At 38.7% G+C, this 19,196-nt stretch overlaps 3 protein-coding genes and 1 long non-coding RNA gene across 7 annotated transcripts in view; 2 read left to right on the top strand and 2 right to left on the bottom strand.

The window, feature by feature from the left end:
- Positions 1-19,196, top strand: part of LOC147839513 (uncharacterized) — a 243,096-nt gene that overhangs the window by 116,153 nt on the left and 107,747 nt on the right. The gene's annotated exons all lie outside the window — the stretch shown is intronic.
- Positions 681-1,847, bottom strand: LOC147839514 (ladderlectin-like). 2 transcript variants are annotated; one of them, XM_087298978.1, is made up of 6 exons: positions 1,798-1,847; positions 1,648-1,715; positions 1,401-1,492; positions 1,186-1,308; positions 979-1,084; positions 681-828 (listed from the first exon to the last, which is right to left on the bottom strand). In XM_087298978.1, exons 2-6 carry the CDS (start codon positions 1,709-1,711, stop codon positions 752-754), a joined length of 462 nt encoding a protein of 153 aa, XP_087155104.1. In that variant the 5' UTR covers positions 1,712-1,715; positions 1,798-1,847; the 3' UTR covers positions 681-751. The 2 variants fall into 2 exon arrangements, with proteins under 2 accessions (XP_087155104.1, XP_087155105.1); XM_087298979.1 differs by having other exon boundaries at positions 1,818-1,847.
- On the bottom strand, positions 6,000-7,165 carry si:dkey-241l7.5. Of its 2 annotated transcripts, none has more exon segments than NM_001245031.2 (6): positions 6,000-6,146; positions 6,297-6,402; positions 6,504-6,626; positions 6,719-6,810; positions 6,966-7,033; positions 7,116-7,165. In NM_001245031.2, coding segments are annotated over 5 exon segments (462 nt in total). In that variant the 5' UTR covers positions 7,030-7,033; positions 7,116-7,165; the 3' UTR covers positions 6,000-6,069.
- Positions 10,823-12,023, top strand: si:dkey-241l7.6. Of its 2 annotated transcripts, none has more exon segments than NM_001045141.3 (6): positions 10,823-10,872; positions 10,955-11,022; positions 11,178-11,266; positions 11,359-11,481; positions 11,583-11,688; positions 11,761-12,023. In NM_001045141.3, coding segments are annotated over 5 exon segments (459 nt in total). In that variant the 5' UTR covers positions 10,823-10,872; positions 10,955-10,958; the 3' UTR covers positions 11,838-12,023.

The following is a 19,196-nucleotide window of genomic DNA, read 5'->3' as shown; positions in this document are numbered from 1 at the left end:
CATGACATTGACCACGACTGATAACTGTGCATCAGGTTATGACTGAACACACTTGAACATGTTCATCACAGTCAGAGACTAGGCCAGAATACTTAGTTAGATCAGTTTGGTGAACTAATAAATCAACCGTTATATGTGTAATAGTGCCCTTCACCTTAATGTTTTAGCCTATAGTCATCCTCAGCAATTATTTCATGAGAACATGTTTGTGTGGTAGAGTAATAGCTAGCTGAAGATGAACCCCTTTCACTTCCATAGTAGTAGAACAAATGAAGTTTGTTTATATCTGAGTGTGTCACGGAGTAAGAAATTATATAAAAAAAAAAAAATTAAAAAAACCCCCACAGGATTATCAGAACAGCTTACAACCCTTCCAAATATGGTCAATGATGGACACTGATTTTAGGAATATAAGCTTGGGTATTAAATGGAGCATGTAAATCTGTTTCATATAATTAAACTTGTCTAAGTCACATACCGACTGCGTAGATAAAGAAAAAATATTTAGTTTAGAATGAACACAAGACCGCTTTAGTTTAAAGTGATATATATATATATATATATATATATATATATATATATATAAATAAAAGTTCAGTAGGAAAGCTTACCCAGAACACATCTCACCAACCACAACCTCTCAAATCTTAAAATAACACTGACAGATTCACCACAGCAAACACCATTTACTTCACTTTTATTGTTTTGATGTGAGAAACAGAGTGAAGACTAAGGTGAAGTTACAGTCACACTAACATGGTACACGCCGTTTAGCACACAGATAGCCCATTCGGGTTGAACAGCCCTGATTGTTCCAGCAACGGTCCGCTGTAGAGTAGAAGAAATCATGTTTAGATCAGTGGTGATCACACTGTCATGTACACACACTTATAAACACCAACTTTAATCCTTTGACAAAGAGGCGTTTAAATGTTCCTGTAGGAGTTTCTGCCACCAAGAGGAGCTCAAACCACTCACATGTCCAGTTGATCTCCAAGCAGTGCTCAGACCCGCTACTAGGCTCTCCTGAGCACCAGTTGGTGTAACCATACACAGATCCATCAGACCACAACCACTGTCCATCCTGAGTGGAGGAAATCAGATTAATGAGCAGACGGTTAACAGAACAGCATGTGAAGAGCATTAAATGGAGGATCTGGACAGACAAACTAGTCTGAGACCTACTTGTTCTCCATCATGACCTCCAATCCAGCAGCGTGTGGAGCCCGGCACCAGACTCAGCAGAAAGTCATTCTCCACTTGATCATGCACAGAAGCCAGATTCCCTCCAAGACTCTGACAGTTTCTCTGAAGGACACATTTTTATTGTAAATGCTCAATCCAGAGTTTAGACGTTTCACTCAGATCATAAGTCACTTACAACTGCAGAAACACATTACCTCTGCTGTGACCCAGTTCACAGACCTGGAGAAAAACCTGAAGCAGCGAGAGCCAGACCTGCTCCAGCCTCTTTCACAGCGAAGTCGCTCCTCTATACAGTACAGAAACACAAGATTACTCTGATATCCCCAGCACAGTTATTAACTTTACATGTTCAATAATATCTGTGTGATTATGGCTGATGAACACAATCTCTAAACACAAGAGAACAAGCTTTTAGAAGAGGAAAGAGGGCTGACTGGTTACCATCTGCACCCTCCATGGAGAACACGATAGAAAGCAGCAGAAGACTCCTCAGCAGGAACATCATGAACCTGAACATTAACAGAAGAGAGAAGATACTTAGGAAAATGCTCAGCATAAAGCTGCTCAGCAGCTCTTGGTGTGTAAAATCACCTTGGTCTGCAGATGATCACCTTCAGTGAAGCTTCAGATGAAGAGTGTGTGAAGATGCTGAATCAGCCCTGCTGTCAAATACACTCACTGATCAACTCATACAGGTGATACAGATTGAGCTGAAGATCAACACAGCTGAAGGAAATTACTGACAGCAACTGGAACACTGCACACGCTGCTGGATTGGTGGCCATGATGGTGAACAAGTAGACTAAGATCAATGCTGCGTCCCAGTCCACATACTATCCATCCCAGATAGTATTTGAAAATATGTCCCAAACCACAGTATGTTGAAAAGAGTATGCCAGAGGTTCCCGGATGGTTTGCTGTTTCTGGTGAAAAATGTAAGTGTAGAAGCGTCCATAATCTAACCACTGATATTCACCACAATGCATTGCGCATTGGACACGAATTCAATTGGAACTACAAATGCGTGTGAGAAGTGTAAATAAACTACAAACAAGATGAACGCGCGAGACCAACCGTCAAGTGGAGAGGCTTCGGTAAAGAAGTTTGAATGATGGTTAGTCAATATCTAGCCCCCTGGAAAATACTAATAAAATCAAATATGTACATCAGGGGCCTGTTCTTCTTAGCTCGCTTAAATGATCTAAGATGATTTAGCAGATCCTGGATCTTTTAATCTTGATATCTGATCTCTCACTAATTTGGTTCTTCAAACAAGTTCGTGAATCAGATTAAAATGTCTGGATAAACTGATCTGAGATCGCTGCTTGTGTTGTGAAGGACAGATCTATTGATCCTCGAAATCATGATTAGCAATGTAATGATTGGCTGACGGCACAGCAGCGTAATGACATCATCTGATTAATATTCAATTATCCATGTGAGCAAAATTACATCAAATTATCAGTAAACCGTTTGTTAAATATGATACGCAATAACTTTACATCTTGTTGTGGTCTGCATGCTTGGCTCTTTCATATGTCAAGAGCAATTTGTTTAGTTTTACAGTTGGAGCGGATTTTCCTTATTATAGTAGTATTATAGTAGCCATTTTTTCAATCGGTGTAAAGAATAACTGGATGTTTACAAAAGCATTTTTAAATTGGTAAAGGCGTCTGCAACTTTAGTGAAGCATCAAATCACCGTCATATTAACTGTCAAAGCATGTTTATTACTGCATATATCTATTATTGCTTTTTAAAGTCACATATTCTGCATTTCTATTATGCACAATTTGTACTAAAGCGATCTAAAAAGTTCATATCAATAAGTTTTCTCTTTGCACCACCAGGTGACAGTCTTTGTACTTTTATTTCGGGGGTGCAGATTGCATACATTTTATTAATTTATATATATATATAGTTTAAAAATATTTACTATTTTCCCGAGTGTATATAACTAATGTAAGAAAATATCAGCATTCGGTACATACTTTCAGTATTATCTTTGCCAGAACTGACCCAATCTAATCCTGTTTATATGAATTGAGCCTGCTTCCGACCAGGTTTGAGCTACCAGAACTGTTGCTATGACAACAACTCTCGGATCAGCTTTGAAGAACGAAACAATCCTGGATCATGTCAAATCATCAATAACCAAATTCAGCTAACTGAGTAATCAACGCTGGAAGAACAGACCCCAGCTCTCAGAACTACACGGAGTAAACCAAAAGGCTGTGTATTTCTGCACCGGCTGCCTTTTGATGGTCATGAGATATAAGTGTGTGTTCCAGCGTGCAGACTGGATGTCTGTGCCAGAGTGTGTCTTATTACGTCTTACAGTGTGCTGCATTAATGCATGAGTAAAGCTTGGTTCAAACCAATCAGCGCGCTCTATTGTGCAACTTCATTAATATTCATTACTGTCACAGTGTTTAGACGACAGAGACGCCACGTTGTGTTGGCAAAACAAGCGTGAAGTGTTGCTCCTATAGTTTGCTGCAGTGAAGTTTTGTTTTCATTTTCTCTCTGTGAGAGCGCAGCTGGAGTCACGTGTGGATTAACAGTGTACGCGACGCGCGACAACAATAACTTACGTGTCTAAGGAGAATTATTGTTTACCTGAGAGCTGGGGTCCGTTCTTCGTACCTCACTTAAATGATCTAAGATTATTTGGCAGATCCTGGATCTTTTAATCTTGATAACTGATCTCTCTCTAATTTGGTTCTTCAAACAAGTTTGCGAATCAGATTAAAATTTCTGGATAAACTGATCTGAGATCGCTGTGTGTGTTGTGAAGGACAGATCTATCGATCCTCGAAATCATGATCAGCAATGCAGCGATTGGCTGACGGCACAGCAGCGTAATGACATCATCTGATTAATATTCAATTATCCATGTGAGCAAAATTACATCAAATTAGCAGTAAACCGTTTGTTAAATATGATACGCAATTATATATTGTATTCATCATGTATTTCAATGCATATCAGTGTATTTAGTTCCACATTTAGAAAAGATTTTCTTTGTTATAGTAGCCATTTTTTAATCGGTGTAAAGAATAACTGGATGTTTACAAAAGCATTTTCATATTGGTAAAGGCTTCTGCATCTTTTGTAATGCATCAAAACACTGGCATATTAACTATCAAAACATGTTTATGACTGCATAAATGTATTATTGCTTTAAAAAAAAGTCACATATTCTGTATTTCTATTATACACAATTTGTACTAAAATGATCTAAAAAGTTCATTTCAATAAGTTTTCTCTTTGCACCACCAGGTGGCAGTCTTTCTACTTTCATTTCGAGGGTGCAGATTGCATAAGTTTTATTAATATGTATAACTTTATTTATTTTATTAATGACTATAATTTTATATATATCGTTAAAAAATATGTACTATTTTCCCAAGTGTATATAACTACTACTGTAAGAAAAAATCAGAATTCGGAACATACTTTCTGTATTATCTTTGCTTGAACTGAGCCGATCTAATCCTGTTTATATGAATTGAACCTGCTCCCGATCAGGTTTGACCTAGCAGAACTGTTGCTATGACAACAACTCTCGGATCAGCTTTGAAGAACGAAACGATCCTGGGGTCCGTTTTGCGTACGTGGATTACTCAGTTAGCTGGATTTGGATATTGACGATTTGACACGATCCAGGATCGTTCCTGAATGAAAGAGCCAAACTGCAGTTAAAGTCCACCAATTAATAATTAAGCAAATAATTCGACTACAGATGTCCATGTAAACACAGTCACTTTCTCCCGCGTGTGTGTTTTGACTCTGAAACTAGCGTGTACCCAAATAGACACTCCCACAACAAGCCTCTTTTCTTCCTCCGACACTCCCCCTAAACAAAGCTGGACACGCCCACTTTTCTGACTTTTTCCAAAGTGGAGGTGTGAAAACACCCTGCTGAAACGAGGGGGTTTCATGGCCCTTCAAAATCCTTCAGTGACACACTTTTTCCAATATTACTGTAAAAATAAACTTTGCATTAGATTTCCTTTGTGCACTTACATTGATGCTTCTAAAAGGACATCACACACTGGATACATCGTGACACGTACCGCACATGACAGTTTAATGTATCATCCCGTTGAAGCATCTGCTTTTTTCCTTTTTAAATAGCCGCATGATTCATGGCATTTATGATAGCTGTGCATCAGATTAGGACTGAACACATTCTAACATGTTATTCACAGTCAGAGATTAAGTCAGAATACAGGAGTTAAAGCTAGTTCAGTGAACTAATTAAAAAAAAAAAAAAAAAAAAAAAAAAAAAAAAAAAAACCAACCATTATATGCATGACAGGTCTCCATCATAATCCTTTAGCCCATGTTTATCCACAGCAACTTTTTCATAAGAAAAACAGATTTATCTGGAGGATTAATAATAGCCTAAGATGAACCCTTTTCTTCACTTCCATAGTAGATTTAATACAAAGTTTGATTGTATCAAAGTGTGTCACTGAGTGACAAATTAAAATCACAGGAGTATCAGAAAAGCTCAATCACAACCCTTCCAAATATGGTCAATAATGGACACTGATTTTAGGAATATAAGCTTAGATAAAGGGAACATGTAAACCAGTTTTGGAGAATTAAACAGATCCAAGTCACATACCGACTGGGTAGATAGAGAATAATTACATTTAGAATCTTTGCACTACAGGGCACCTTTAGTTTATTTTAAGATGTTTTTGTTAAGTTCAGCAACAAATCTTCAACAGAACACTTCTCACTAGCCACAACCTCTCAAATAACAGAAATTCACCACAGCAGTCACCATTTACTACTTTTATTGTTTTGATGTGAGAAACAGAGTGAAGACTCAGGTGAAGTTACAGTCACACTAACACGGTACACGCCGTTTAGCACACAGATAGCCCATTCGGGTTGAACAGCGCTGATCATTCCAGCAACGGTTCGCTGTAGAGTAGAAGAAATCATGTTTAGATCAGTGGTGATCACGCTGTCATGTACACACACTTATAAACACCAACTTTAGTCCTTTGACAAAGAGGCATTTAAATGTTCCTGTAGGAGTTTCTGCCACCAAGAGGAGCACAAACCACTCACATGTCCAGTTGATCTCCAAGCAGTCTTCAGACCCGCTACTAGGCTCTCCTGAGCACCAGTTGGTGTAACCATACACAGATCCATCAGACCACAACCACTGTCCATCCTGAGTGGAGGAAATCAGATTAATGAGCAGACGGTTAACAGAACAGCATGTGAAGAGCATTAAATGGAGGATCTGGACAGACAAACTAGTCTGAGACCTACTTGTTCACCATCATGACCACCAATCCAGCAGCGTGTGGAGCCCGGCACCAGACTCAGCAGAAAGTCATTCTCCACTTGATCATGCACAGAAGCCAGATTCCCTCCAAGACTCTGACAGTTTCTCTGAAGGACACATTTTTATTGTAAATGCTCAATCCAGAGTTTAGACGTTTCACTCAGATCATAAGTCACTTACAACTGCAGAAACACATTACCTCTGCTGTGACCCAGTTCACAGACCTGGAGAAAAACCTGAAGCAGCGAGAGCCAGACCTGCTCCAGCCTCTTTCACAGCGAAGTCGCTCCTCTATACAGTACAGAAACACAAGATTACTCTGATATCCCCAGCACAGTTATTAACTTTACATGTTTAATAATATCTGTGTGATTATGGCTGATGAACACAATCTCTAAACACAAGAGAACAAGCTTTTAGAAGAGGAAAGAGGGCTGACTGGTTACCATCTGCACCCTCCATGGAGAACACGATAGAAAGCAGCAGAAGACTCCTCAGCAGGAACATCATGAACCTGAACATTAACAGAAGAGAGAAGATACTTAGGAAAATGCTCAGTATAAAGCTGCTCAGCAGCTCTTGGTGTGTAAAATCACCTTGGTCTGCAGATGATCACCTTCAGTGAAGCTTCAGATGAAGAGTGTGTGAAGATGCTGAATCAGCCCTGCTGTCAAATACACTCACTGATCAACTCATACAGGTGATACAGATTGAGCTGAAGATCAACACAGCTGAAGGAAATTACTGACAGCAACTGGAACAAACACAAACTGGGCCGAAAGATCAGAGAACACTGAAACAAGTCAAAGAGACAAGTTGGCAAAACAAGCAACTATGATAGACATGGACATCAAATACAGCAAGTCAGAAATCAAAAGTGTCCTTAAGTCTAAAGTAGGCCCTAATGGGAAAATGGCAACATATATGGAATAATGGGAGTACAGGTCGTCAATATTACACCATACAGAACAAAGTCGGAAGAGGTAGAGAAACAAGGAAAAGCAAACAGAAAGAAGACGTGTATGTCATGTGTGTTTTAGAAATGTTTATAACTTTTTGAAAGACACAGGGTTAAGTAATAGGGTATTGGAAAGGCTATTGACTAAGGGTAATCAATAGAATTTTTTTTTTGTTTGTTTTATATTATTTGTGGGGCTTTGTTTCACTATTAGAAATACATGGGCTGCGTCCGAAACCGCCTAATACTCAGTAGTTACTGCATTTGAATTTAAACGTACTACTCTGCTGTTAGAAAAGTGCGTTCTACACAGTATGAATGTGAAAAGTATGAATGGAATTCGGACGTACTACATCCGCCATTTTCTTAGGGTCACGTGACCTACCTGCGTCAGTTGCGTCGCCTCACTTCCATTCATGAATTCTCTCACGGGGCATCATGGGATAGCGCAGCGTGCATGGGATGCGCATTTCAGACTTGCCGGAAGTAGTAAGTCATCCGGGTACTTCTCGCGTACTGATTTTCGAATTCTATGAATTCGGACATACTACTCAGCTCGCATACTGATTTTAGCGTACTATACAGTATGGAAGTATGCGGTTTCGGAAGCAGCAATGGGTTAGTTAACTCCTGATTCACACTCCAATCCAGATGGTGGCAGTATTGCTCCAAAAAGCTTGTTGCCAACCGCCAAAAACAAGAAGAAGAAACAAGTCAAAGCTGTGGCGTCTGCCTGTTCAAATCTGAAATGGTCGTATATGAATATATTTAAAGTGATTGCTGATACAAATAAACATACATTGTTGGAAAATAAATGTAAATGGATTATGGAATGACTATAAAATATATTAATTTCAAGCATTGATGATGAAACTAACATCTAAATCACTAGGATTTAATCTTAGCCAGGTTGTTAGCTTGTACAAGATCAGGCTAGCTGCAAAGGATAATGCAGTGGTCACACTAGAGTTTGTGTGTGCGAAATTCTGTCGCAAGGCTCTGCGAAAAGGGGCGGGAGTAAACAAGATGATTAGACATTAAAAAAGCGAGCGATTGCTCCATATTTTACATTTCTGTCCAGAGATGTCATGTTTTGATCCTCGATTGGTCTCACGCAGTCAAGTGAGGCGATTTCGCAGGTCAGAGTTCACAAAGCTTAAACTTTGCACCGCCGCAACCTGCGAAACTTAACGCATGACCCTGCGTTTCCGGTCTGACACATCCGCGTGCGTACGAATGGAAGTCTATGGGAGGAAAGTCCAGAGTGACCGCAGCTTAAATCTCTACATAATTTAGTAAATCTTAATTTAGTCTGCTTTCATGCAACTGAGTCCAGGGCCCAGTTTTTCAAAAGATTTAATCCAGATAAAATTGATGCAGATTTTGAAATCCTTTTTCTGCGATCCGTAATCACGTAATCCAGCTTTCTTTTTGAGCCAGTTTTTCAAAGCAACATTGGATTGGATCAAACTGATCCGGATAGGAACTTTTCAGGATCACTAAATCTGGATAACCACAGCCCGGTTTTTCAAAAGTAATCCACTGGGATTTTGGATGAGGGATTGGATCAAATCTTGAAAATGGGTTTTTCAAAAGAAAAAACGAATTACATAATCGGATTAGATCATGTAATCCAATCTTGGTTTTGATCTGGATCAAACCTTTAGTTAAGACCTTTTTTGTAGGATCTGGATCACTTTGATCCAAAAAAACCTGGATTGAACCGATCCCATCAGAAGGGTGGATTTAGCGTGGATTTCATGCCCAAAATGTGGTGAATTTAGTGATCCTGAATCACTTTGATCCAATCCGATGTTGCTTTGAAAAACTGGCTCAGAAAGTAAGCTGGATTACGTGATCACGGATCGCAAAAACAGGATTACTTAATCCAGATCAATTTTATCCGGATTAAACCTTTTGAAAAAACGGGCCCTGAGCTCAAACAGGAGAGGAAATCACAATGTAGAACTCTAGATATGTAAAGAGCAACAAGTAGAATAGCCAGTGTGGGTCAGTATAACTTTATTTTTATTTGAAATGAAAACACACACATTTAATAAAAACTAAAAACAAGAAAAACCCCAGCCCATCCTCTTCAGCAGCCCGCTCATCTGAGAATACAACACAAACACTGTACAGTGAGGACATTTATAACAAGTTTCACATATAGAATATATATATAAAAACAGACATGTCAAAACCTCCACATTAGTTTCAGACTTCCTCATCTGATGTGGAGAGAGCAGCTTGTCTGAGCGTGGCCTTTAGGAGGCAGATCTCAAGTCTGGTCTTGGTTTGCTGCAGTTTGGTCAGAGTCAGTTGTTCCTCTGCCAGATGAAGCTGTGCTTCTGCCCTTTCAGTCTCTTTTTGTAATTGCTGAAAGTTATTTTAAAAATAAGTGATTGCCATTCTTTGCATTTTTTTAAATTCTGTAATGATTGCATGCATCACTAATAAATATTCTAAAAAGAAAAATATTTTCCATTGTGATGAATATATATTTTATTTAGTGACAGAATAACATGTATTCTTTTTGGTCAATTTTGACAGCTGTTTGGGGGATTACTTTATGAGGCCAAACTACTACTACTTTCTACTTTGCTGCAGGCCTATACTGAAAGGCTGAATACATTAAAGCCTATAATCACTGTAGCCTGACGGATGAACAAATACAATTAAAACCTTGTGAATAAATAGGATATCTTGTTAAATTCTGTATGATCCAAATATATTATTATTTGATACATTTTGTAAGTTTTCATTACTTTTGGGCATGAAATCCACGCTGAATCCACCCTTCTGATGGGATCAGTTTAATCCAGATTTTTTGGATCAAAGTGATCCAGATCCCACAAAAAAGGTCTGAAAAACCCAAAGTAAAGCTTTGATCTGGATCAAAACCAAGATTGGATTACGTGATCTAATCCAATTATGTAATCCGATTTTTCTTTTGAAAAACCCATTTTCAAGATTTGATCCAATCCCTTATCCAAAATCCCAGTGGATTACTTTTGAAAAACTGAGCCCAGGCTAAATTCAGCCTTAAAGCTGCGATCACACTAGAGTTTGTGAATGCAAACTGCGAACCTGTGAAACTTGACACATGACCCTATGTTTCCAGTCTGATGCATTCACGTGCGGATAAATGGATGTCTATGAGAGGAAAAGCCCAGTGTGACCGCAGCTTAATCGCTTATTTTGCTTTGTGCGATATTCCCCAGTTTGTGTTTGTTCCAGTTGTTGTCAGTAATTTCCTTCAGCTGTGTTGATCTTCAGCTCAATCTGTATCACCTGTATGAGTTGATCAGTGAGTGTATTTGACAGCAGGGCTGATTCAGCCACTTCACACACTCTTCATCTGAAGCTTCACTGAAGGTGATCATCTGCAGACCAAGGTGATTTTACACACCAAGAGCTGCTGAGCAGCTTTATACTGAGCATTTTCCTAAGTATCTTCTCTCTTCTGTTAATGTTCAGGTTCATGATGTTCCTGCTGAGGAGTCTTCTGCTGCTTTCTATCGTGTTCTCCATGGAGGGTGCCGATGGTAAACAATCAACCCACAGTTAAAAGTGTATGTTTAGAGCAATTGTGTGTGCGTTTATCAGCCATAATCACACAGATCTCTTTAAACATGTCAAACTAATAACTAACTTTTCTGGCAATAAAAGCGCAAGCATGTGTTTCTGTACTGTATATTAGAGAGCGTTCAATGCCCCAGAGGCTGGAGCGGGTCTGGCTCTCGCTGCTTCAGGTTTTTCTCCAGGTCTGTGAACTGGGTCACAGCAGAGGTAATGTGTTTCTGCAGTTGTAAGTGACTTATGATCTGAGTGAAACGTCTAAACTCTGGATTGAGCATTTACAATAAAAATGTGTCCTTCAGAGAAACTGTCAGAGTCTTGGAGGGAATCTGGCTTCTGTGCATGATGAAGACGAGAATGATTTTCTGCTGGGTCTGGTGCCGGTCTCCACACGCTGCTGGATTGGTGGCCATGATGGTGAACAAGTAGGTCTCAGACTAGTTTGTCTGTCCAGATCCTCCATTTAATGCTCTTCACATGCTGTTCTGTTAACCGTCTGCTCATTAATCTGATTTCCTCCACTCAGGATGGACAGTGGTTGTGGTCTGATGGATCTGTGTATAGTTACACCAACTGGTGCTCTGGAGAGCCTAGTGGTGGGTCTGAACACTGCTTGGAGATCAACTGGACATGTGAGTGGTTTGTGCTCCTCTTGGTGGCAGAAACTCATACGTGCGTGTAACATGATTTCTTCTACTCTACAGCGGATCATTGCTGGAACAATCAGGGCTGTTCAACCCGAATGGGCTATCTGTGTGCTAAACGGCGTGTACTGTGTTAGTGTGACTGTAACTTCACCCAAGTCTTCACTCTCGGTTTCTCATCAAACCAATAAAAGTGAAGTAAATGGTGTACGCTGTGAATCAGTTTTTATATCTGCCCCTTTACAATGTAGTTTGTCAAAGCAGCTAAATGTAGAAGGATGCAAATTAAGACTACAAATTTAAAATGACCATACAGCAAAAAAAAAATCATGAAAAAAAAACGTACAGCCAAGAGTGCATCATGATCTGTTGTCATGGCTTTGCAATCAATTTTATATTTAATTATGGAACTCAATGGGGCAAAACAGCATCAACATAACCAAAGGGCAGTAAAACTGTCCAGAGTCTGAGTTTCAGAAAAATTAAGCATTTTTCCCCAAAATGTGTCAAAAGATTTGAAACCCAAAAGGGTTGAGGCCAAATTAAGACAAAAATCAGCCCAGAGCTGGTGAAAACCACCCAACAGCGTGCACACAAGGGTTAAAAATGAATGTGGGCCAACTCTATTAATCACACAAATAATCAACAATACATAATTCCATAAAATAATTAAACATAATTAATAATACAAAAAGAAAAACTAAATATTGCAGTTTGTAAAACACAAAAACATTTGACAATTGTAGTGGGTGGCTGTTTTTCTTCAACGGGCCAAATCAGATCTAATAAAGCAGATCTGTTCATGATAAAAATGGCCAAGCACAGCTCCAGAGGTGATTAAAGATCTCCTGTAATGCACCTGTGGTTTTATTTTATTATTTTTTTTTAAAAGAGAAATATTCATATTTACAGCTTTTTTTTATGTAATTTTCATTAATGCAGCTTTGAATGGACCAATATGGCAGATGGGATGCCACTGATGATACAAGGCATAATCCTTCATAGATTGGATTTCGTTGTTTTTAATGATTTTTGTATGTTATGAAATGCTGTACTCTATAAGTAATGTGATTTTACATTAGTTAACCATAAGGCAAAGGGTGCTAACTTGGACTTAATTTAGGCTAATGCTTTTGTTAAAAAAATTCATCGAAAACGTAATGAAATAGGATAGCAAAATGCTGGTGCCAGAAGCTTTGTATAATGTATGTAGACATTATGTATAACAGTGATTCAGAATGCTTACCTGAAGTCGTCGCGGGAGATATGTAGAAAAATTAAGCATTTAATGCTGAGGTAAAATCATAATGTTTTATGCAAGGTTTGATTTGTAGATTAATAATTTCATAAATGGATAATTTTTTATAAATAATGACAATTCTGTTAAGATTCCATGGGCAATACGCCACTGCAGCTTCTCATTTGGTAAATTTAATAAATAAAGTAAATAATATCGTTAACTTCCGGCTGTAGCTGAAGCGCTACCCTGTACCAAGATGGCGGATTTATTGACGCATTCATCCCAAACCGCGACTGAAACAACGTGTTTACGTCAGACTGTTGCTACTTGTTTTCAAACGAGGATGGATTCGAGGTCAGTAAGTGAATAAGCAGATTTATGTTGTCTTTAAAATGGTGTCAGCTTGTGTGTTTACAGTAGGCTAAAGTGAAGGCAATTTGTTTTTGTACGTGAGTGAAATGTACTTCACGTGTTTGGGATGATGCTAGTTCTAATGGTAAACTCTCAGAATTGAAGAAATAAAGGTATCCGAGCTGTCACTGAGGTGGTACCTGTTCAAAAGGTACACATTTGTACTTGAATGGTACCTCAAAAGTATAAAGTAGTTCCCAAAAAAATTAAGAGGAACACTTTTGTACTTTTTAGGACGGTACTAATCTATACATGGACCTTTTAGCACTTTTATTTCAGAGATAGTTAAACCACATATCCCTGTTTTTGCTTATTTCGGGTTCCTCTTCTTACATTAGGGGTTTATTCATATTTATTCAGTATTTGTGTGTCAAATTTAATATTCGTATATGCTTAAGTTTTATGGCTTTAGAGCTGCAGGGGTCTTTTTTTGCTGCACAGGTATATTTCTGACAGTATTTGGACTTATTTTCTGTTTTATTTTTTTTTTGTTTGATTAGTTCCAGTTAGTTCTTTGCTACTGACTATCTAATGTCCAAATATATTGCTGTAAAGCATCCTGTAGAAAATATTAATGTAAAAGAGAGATCTGTGAGGAGTCAACACATATATGATGAGCACTATTATATACATTAATAAACACATATGCTCACCGGCCACTTTATTAGGTACTCCTTACTAGTAACGGGTTGGACCCCTTTTGCCTTCAGAACTGCCTTACTCCTTCAGGGCAGAGATTCACCAAGCTGCTGGAAATATTCCTCAGAGATTTTGCTCCATATTGACATGATAGCATCACACAGTTGCTGCAGATTTGTCGGCTGCACATCCATGATGCCAATCTCCCGTTCCACCACATCCCAAAGCTGCTCTATTGGATTGAGCTCTGGTGACTGTGGAGGCCATTTGAGTACAGTGAACTCATCGTCATGTTCACCAGTCTGAGATGATTCACGCTTTATGACATGCTGCGTTATCCTGCTGGAAGTAGCCATCAGAAGATGGAGACACTGTGCTCATAAAGGGATGGACATGGTCAGCAGCAATACTCAGGTAGGCTGTGGCGTTGATGCTCAATTGGTACTAATGAACCCAAAGAAAATCTCCCCCACACCATTACACCACCACCACCAGCCTGAACCGCTGATACAAGGCAGGATGATCCATGCTTTCATGTTGTCGAGGCCAAATTGTGAGCTGAGTATCTGAATGTGTGAGCAGAAATGGAGACTCATCAGAGCAGCAACGTTTCTCCAATCTTCTATTGTCCAGTTTTGGTGAGTCTGTGTGAATTGTAGCCGCAGTTTCCTGTTCTTAGCTGACAGGAGCGGCACCCGGTGTGCTCTTCTGCTGCTGTAGCCCATCCGCCTCAAGGTTGGCCGTGTTGTGTGTTCAGAGATGCTCTTCTGCAGAGCTCGGTTGTAACGAGTGCTTATTTGAGTTACTGTTAACTTTCTACCAGCTGGAACCAGTCTGGCCATTCTCCTCTGGCCTCATCAACAAGGCATTTGCCCCCACAGAACTGCCGCTCACTGGATATTTCCTCTTTGTCGGAGCATTCTCTGTAAACCCTAGAGATGGTTGTGCGTGAAAATCCCAGTAGATCAGCAGTTTCTGAAATACTCAGAGCAGCTCGTCTGGCAGCAACAACCATGCCACGTTCAAAGTCTCTTAAATCCCCTTTCTTCCCCATTCTGATGCTCACTTTGAGCTGCAGCAGATCCTCTTGACCATGTCTACATGCCTAAATGCAGCGAGGTGCTGCCATGTGATTGGCTGATTAGAAATGACATGCAGTTGGACAGGTGTACCTAATAAAGTGGCTGTTAAGTGTACATGTGTGTGTAAATATAAGACTGTCAAGATGTCTGTTGTTTGTTGTAGTATATATTGCACCAAAATATATTGCGATAAACTATAGTAATGTTAAGAGCATTTTATGCCACTCATCATTATATAATGCCTGAATGACAATGAAATATTATGATAATGCAAGTGCACTCTTACAAAGAACACATCATATTTCATTCTGAGGAATATTTCATTTAATTATAATCATTTTAACAATTTAATAATCAGGCATTGGAGTCAGAAAGTGAAAACGCATATCATAAGTAAATAATAATAATAAATGTTAATGAAAAAGTGCAAGGTCAAGAACAGGCTCTGAGATATGCCAGCAGATCTATTTTCAGATCTATTTTTTATACCCAGATGAAAATACACTGTAGTAATTTATAGTAAATACTACAGTCTTTTTAACCATACTGACACTGACACCTTCAATAAAGATGTTGCATCTGTTAAAATGTTGCTGGAATGGTTTGTATGTGTGGGCCAGGATTTTAATTAGTGCAAACAATATGATAAATTATCGTCAATCTTTGATTACTCGCACACTTGACATTTAAAACACGCATTATCGATTTTATTTGCTGTAGCTGTGTTGGTTACACCATAAAATATAGGTTTTAAGACCTTTAAATTATTCTGCAGACACTTTTTTAAAACTTATTTAAAACTTTTTAAAAATATATTTTCAAATTCAAATATATAAAAAAATATTAAAATTAAGAAGCATTTTCTATATATTCACATTTAAATATCTAGAAAAAATTCAGTTTTCAGTAATAATCTTTTGAAGATGCATTGTTATGTCCGTATTACTGTGAAAATCCAATTGTTGCATGGCCATTTATTTATTTATTTATTTATGCTATTTTGTCGCCCTCTAGTGTTTTGTTCCTGTCTTTTGTTTTTGATTGAGTAGACTCCTTCGCACCTGTGGATCATTGCAATAGTATCTGGATGCAGCCTTTATGATGCAAACTGAGATTGCATCACTCAGCGATGCAATGTCAGACACAATGCACTCAATAGAGTGAGTGACGTCACTGTGACGGATGGGGCTAGCTGAGCGCATTAACCCCTTCAGACCCTGCGTCCATTACAATGGACATCACATGACATCCCATTTTTCTGAAATTTGGAACATAATTAAGGTCTGAAGGGGTTGAAAGGCAGCTCAGATTGCAGTGCACCAGGTCTGCATCCAGACCCCCCTCGATCATTGATTACCAGTGTTTTAAGAGCTCACGATGCAGCACTCAGTGTTGCAAACTTAACAATTTTTTTGCTAGATTTAGCAACTTTTCATACCACCCTAGCAACCTTTTTCTTTTCAAAAATCACCTAGCAACAAATATAGCAATTTCTAACGTTCATTTGGCTACAATTAGCAATTTTTAAACAGTGACTCCAACTAGAGAGAGCAGTGTCTGCAGGCTTCACTCAGTAGAGTAAATCGCTTGCTCAGATTGGCTTTCATAACTGTTAATTTACTGATGTTTGTTAACATGTATAATTGTTGGTAATTTAGGTAGCAATTAATTCCAATAGTGCTATAATTGTTGCCACTTTCACAAATGTGTTCATTTCACAAGTTGAAAAGATTAAGTACACAAGCTGTGACTGTTCATTATCAGTGTTATATTTAAAATAAACAATGCTTATCTAAAAGTCTATTACTTTTACAAATAGTATACAATTGTCACAACTCTATTTTTCATACAAGTCCAAATGGGCATATTTCAAATGATGTTTCAGCTGAGATGGCCAGTTAGTTTGGGAAAACATGAATTATTTTGTATACTACATGAAGATGGAGTTTTGAGTTGCGGTTACGCAATGACGTCATCACGCAAAGTGATATGTTAATAGGAACCTGTTTATTGTGCATCTGGATGCTATGTTTTAATGGAATATAATACACGGCGCCTCAGAGAGTAGAGACATGACAGGCTTTTTTATTATTATTATTTGATTTAAATTAAATTATAACAGCATAATGAAACATTATAAACTTTAGGAACATAGAGGATGCCAGGGGGATAAAACAGCGAAGAAAAAAAAACATTAAGTTAAACAAGAAATACATATAAAGTAAAGCTTAAAATAAAAAGAGACATGATGGGTGGGGTTAGGCGATGTCGACCAATTTGGCATTGTGAAATGTCTTATGTGAAACATCGTAATTGACAATGGCATCGTAGTCATAGGCGAACTAATTATTTATAAAAAATAATTTAATTAATGATGAATTAATTATTTGTAATCTACTGTTTCAACTACCTGACCCGCATGCTCTTTGTTTTACCTATAAACAAATCGTAAATAAAGTTGCACACAAAATACCACCTGTCAATCTCTTTTTCCGTGGGACTGTGTCGTTATAATAGCGTCCACAAACTTGGTCGGTAAAAAAGGTGCCCAACCAACAGTATCTGAAGTTTTCACTAAAATTACTAAGTACTGAAAGCGAAAGATTGAAGCAGTGTACTGACTAGGAATGCAACTATACAGTTAGCCCGCGGTTCAATACATACCTCGGTTTTTTAACACGGTTTTCGGTTCGGTTCTCATGGCTTGACACATGTGTTTTTTTATTTTTATTATTCTATAGACAGTAGGAACAGTAAGAGGTTAAGGAGAAAAACATAAAAATGATTTATTGCAATACTCATTTTGTTTTACTTAAAAGCCAATAAAGGTACAGTAGTTCCTAGTGTATTGTATTAAAAACATTAACAGTGAACTCTGTCAGCTGCTGGGAGCCCATTTATAAACTGTGAACACATGAAATCCTGCACTTTGTAAATAAACACACATGTGAAGTTATTAAAGATCAATTGGCCATTTCAAATAAAAATATTTGTACTTCAGTAAACATAAATAAACCATCTTCATTATCTCGCTGATGGAAAATGCGAGATGTACAGAATGTAGTCTGTAATGCGGATCGAGTGCTTTTATAAGATGACAGAAGCCCACATCTCCAATCAGCGAAAACAGCTGCAAATCTTCAGCAGTAATCACCCGCACTGCCTTTGTTATTTAATGTGTCTCTCGGAGCCAGTTGGGTTTGTTTGCTGGAAGGTTCAGTGAGGGATTGTTGCTGTTTGGAGGACTGTATTAGCTTCTCTGGTGTCCTGCTTCAGACAGTGATGTTGCTGGGTGATGCGCTGCAGATGTGCAGTCATGGTTATACGTGTAAATCAATGCTGCACACACTTATTTTTGGTTCACCGTTTTTTCTTTTATTGGCATTATACTCACCGGCAAAACCCAAATGTCCTCACACCGCAGATTTGAAGACGCCGACGCTTTCTCGTACTGTTGCCTCACTTCACCGCCGCTCGCCATGTTAAAGTGTGGAGTGATGGTCAAGCGCCCCCTAACTTTAGAGCACAGTGATTGGGTATTTACTCACGGGGAGGAGTTTCCTCATCTCAGCTCATGGATTTACAGGCTCACACAGTCAATTCGGGGAGATATGAAACACACATAAATTATTTAAACGCAAAACTGAGAAAACCGAAATTCACAAGCGCGTACTGAACTGTGGAGGTCATAACGAACGGTTCAATATTATATTGAAAACCGTGGCATCCCTAGTACTGACGCTGTGACACGTTGCCTGATAGATACAAAAGACAAAAGAGTTGTTAGAGACGAGATGAATTAAATATCACATTTAACAAGTGAGACACGATCCAGCGATTCATCCTTGATCAACTGTCCGGCGCGCACTGCTCTCTGGAGCTCAGATGAGCACATGACAGTGTGTGTGTAGTCACGTGATGTGCGCTTTCAGCAGACGGAGGGCTGTTCAGAAACGCTAGGTAAAACACGATATAGATGTGGATCATTTTCGTTCTAAAATGCTATTTTAAAATTAAGTCGTATTAGTGTAAACGGGGCCTGAGTGTGTGATTTTCGTGAGCGGGTTTGCGACGTTAGCGGGGTGGAGGGTCGGCGATGCCGGCTCAGCATCGTGTTGTCTACT

This window comes from Danio rerio, chromosome 20 (assembly GCF_052040795.2).
Source record: "Danio rerio strain M-AB ecotype USA chromosome 20, GRCz13ab, whole genome shotgun sequence".
NCBI lineage: Eukaryota > Metazoa > Chordata > Actinopteri > Cypriniformes > Danionidae > Danio > Danio rerio.
The sequence above is the reverse complement of the archived record's forward strand: the minus strand, read 5'-3'. Positions and strand labels throughout refer to the sequence as shown.

Bases quoted from the DNA above. Each gene is read 5' to 3' on its own strand.
- LOC147839514 (XM_087298978.1), bottom strand. From the start codon at position 1,711: ATGATGTTCCTGCTGAGGAGTCTTCTGCTGCTTTCTATCGTGTTCTCC. The intron at 1,493-1,647 runs GTAACCAGTCAG...TGTACTGTATAG, and splicing joins CTCCATGGAGGGTGCAGATG to AGGAGCGACTTCGCTGTGAA. The intron at 1,085-1,185 runs GTAGGTCTCAGA...TCCTCCACTCAG, and splicing joins GAGGTCATGATGGAGAACAA to GATGGACAGTGGTTGTGGTC.
- si:dkey-241l7.5 (XM_087297483.1), bottom strand. From the start codon at position 7,029: ATGATGTTCCTGCTGAGGAGTCTTCTGCTGCTTTCTATCGTGTTCTCC. The intron at 6,627-6,718 runs GTAATGTGTTTC...TGTGTCCTTCAG, and splicing joins TGAACTGGGTCACAGCAGAG to AGAAACTGTCAGAGTCTTGG. The intron at 6,147-6,296 runs GTGAGTGGTTTG...TCTACTCTACAG, and splicing joins CTTGGAGATCAACTGGACAT to CGAACCGTTGCTGGAATGAT.
- si:dkey-241l7.6 (XM_087297644.1), top strand. From the start codon at position 10,959: ATGATGTTCCTGCTGAGGAGTCTTCTGCTGCTTTCTATCGTGTTCTCC. The intron at 11,482-11,582 runs GTAGGTCTCAGA...TCCTCCACTCAG, and splicing joins GTGGCCATGATGGTGAACAA to GATGGACAGTGGTTGTGGTC. The intron at 11,689-11,760 runs GTGAGTGGTTTG...TCTACTCTACAG, and splicing joins CTTGGAGATCAACTGGACAT to CGGATCATTGCTGGAACAAT.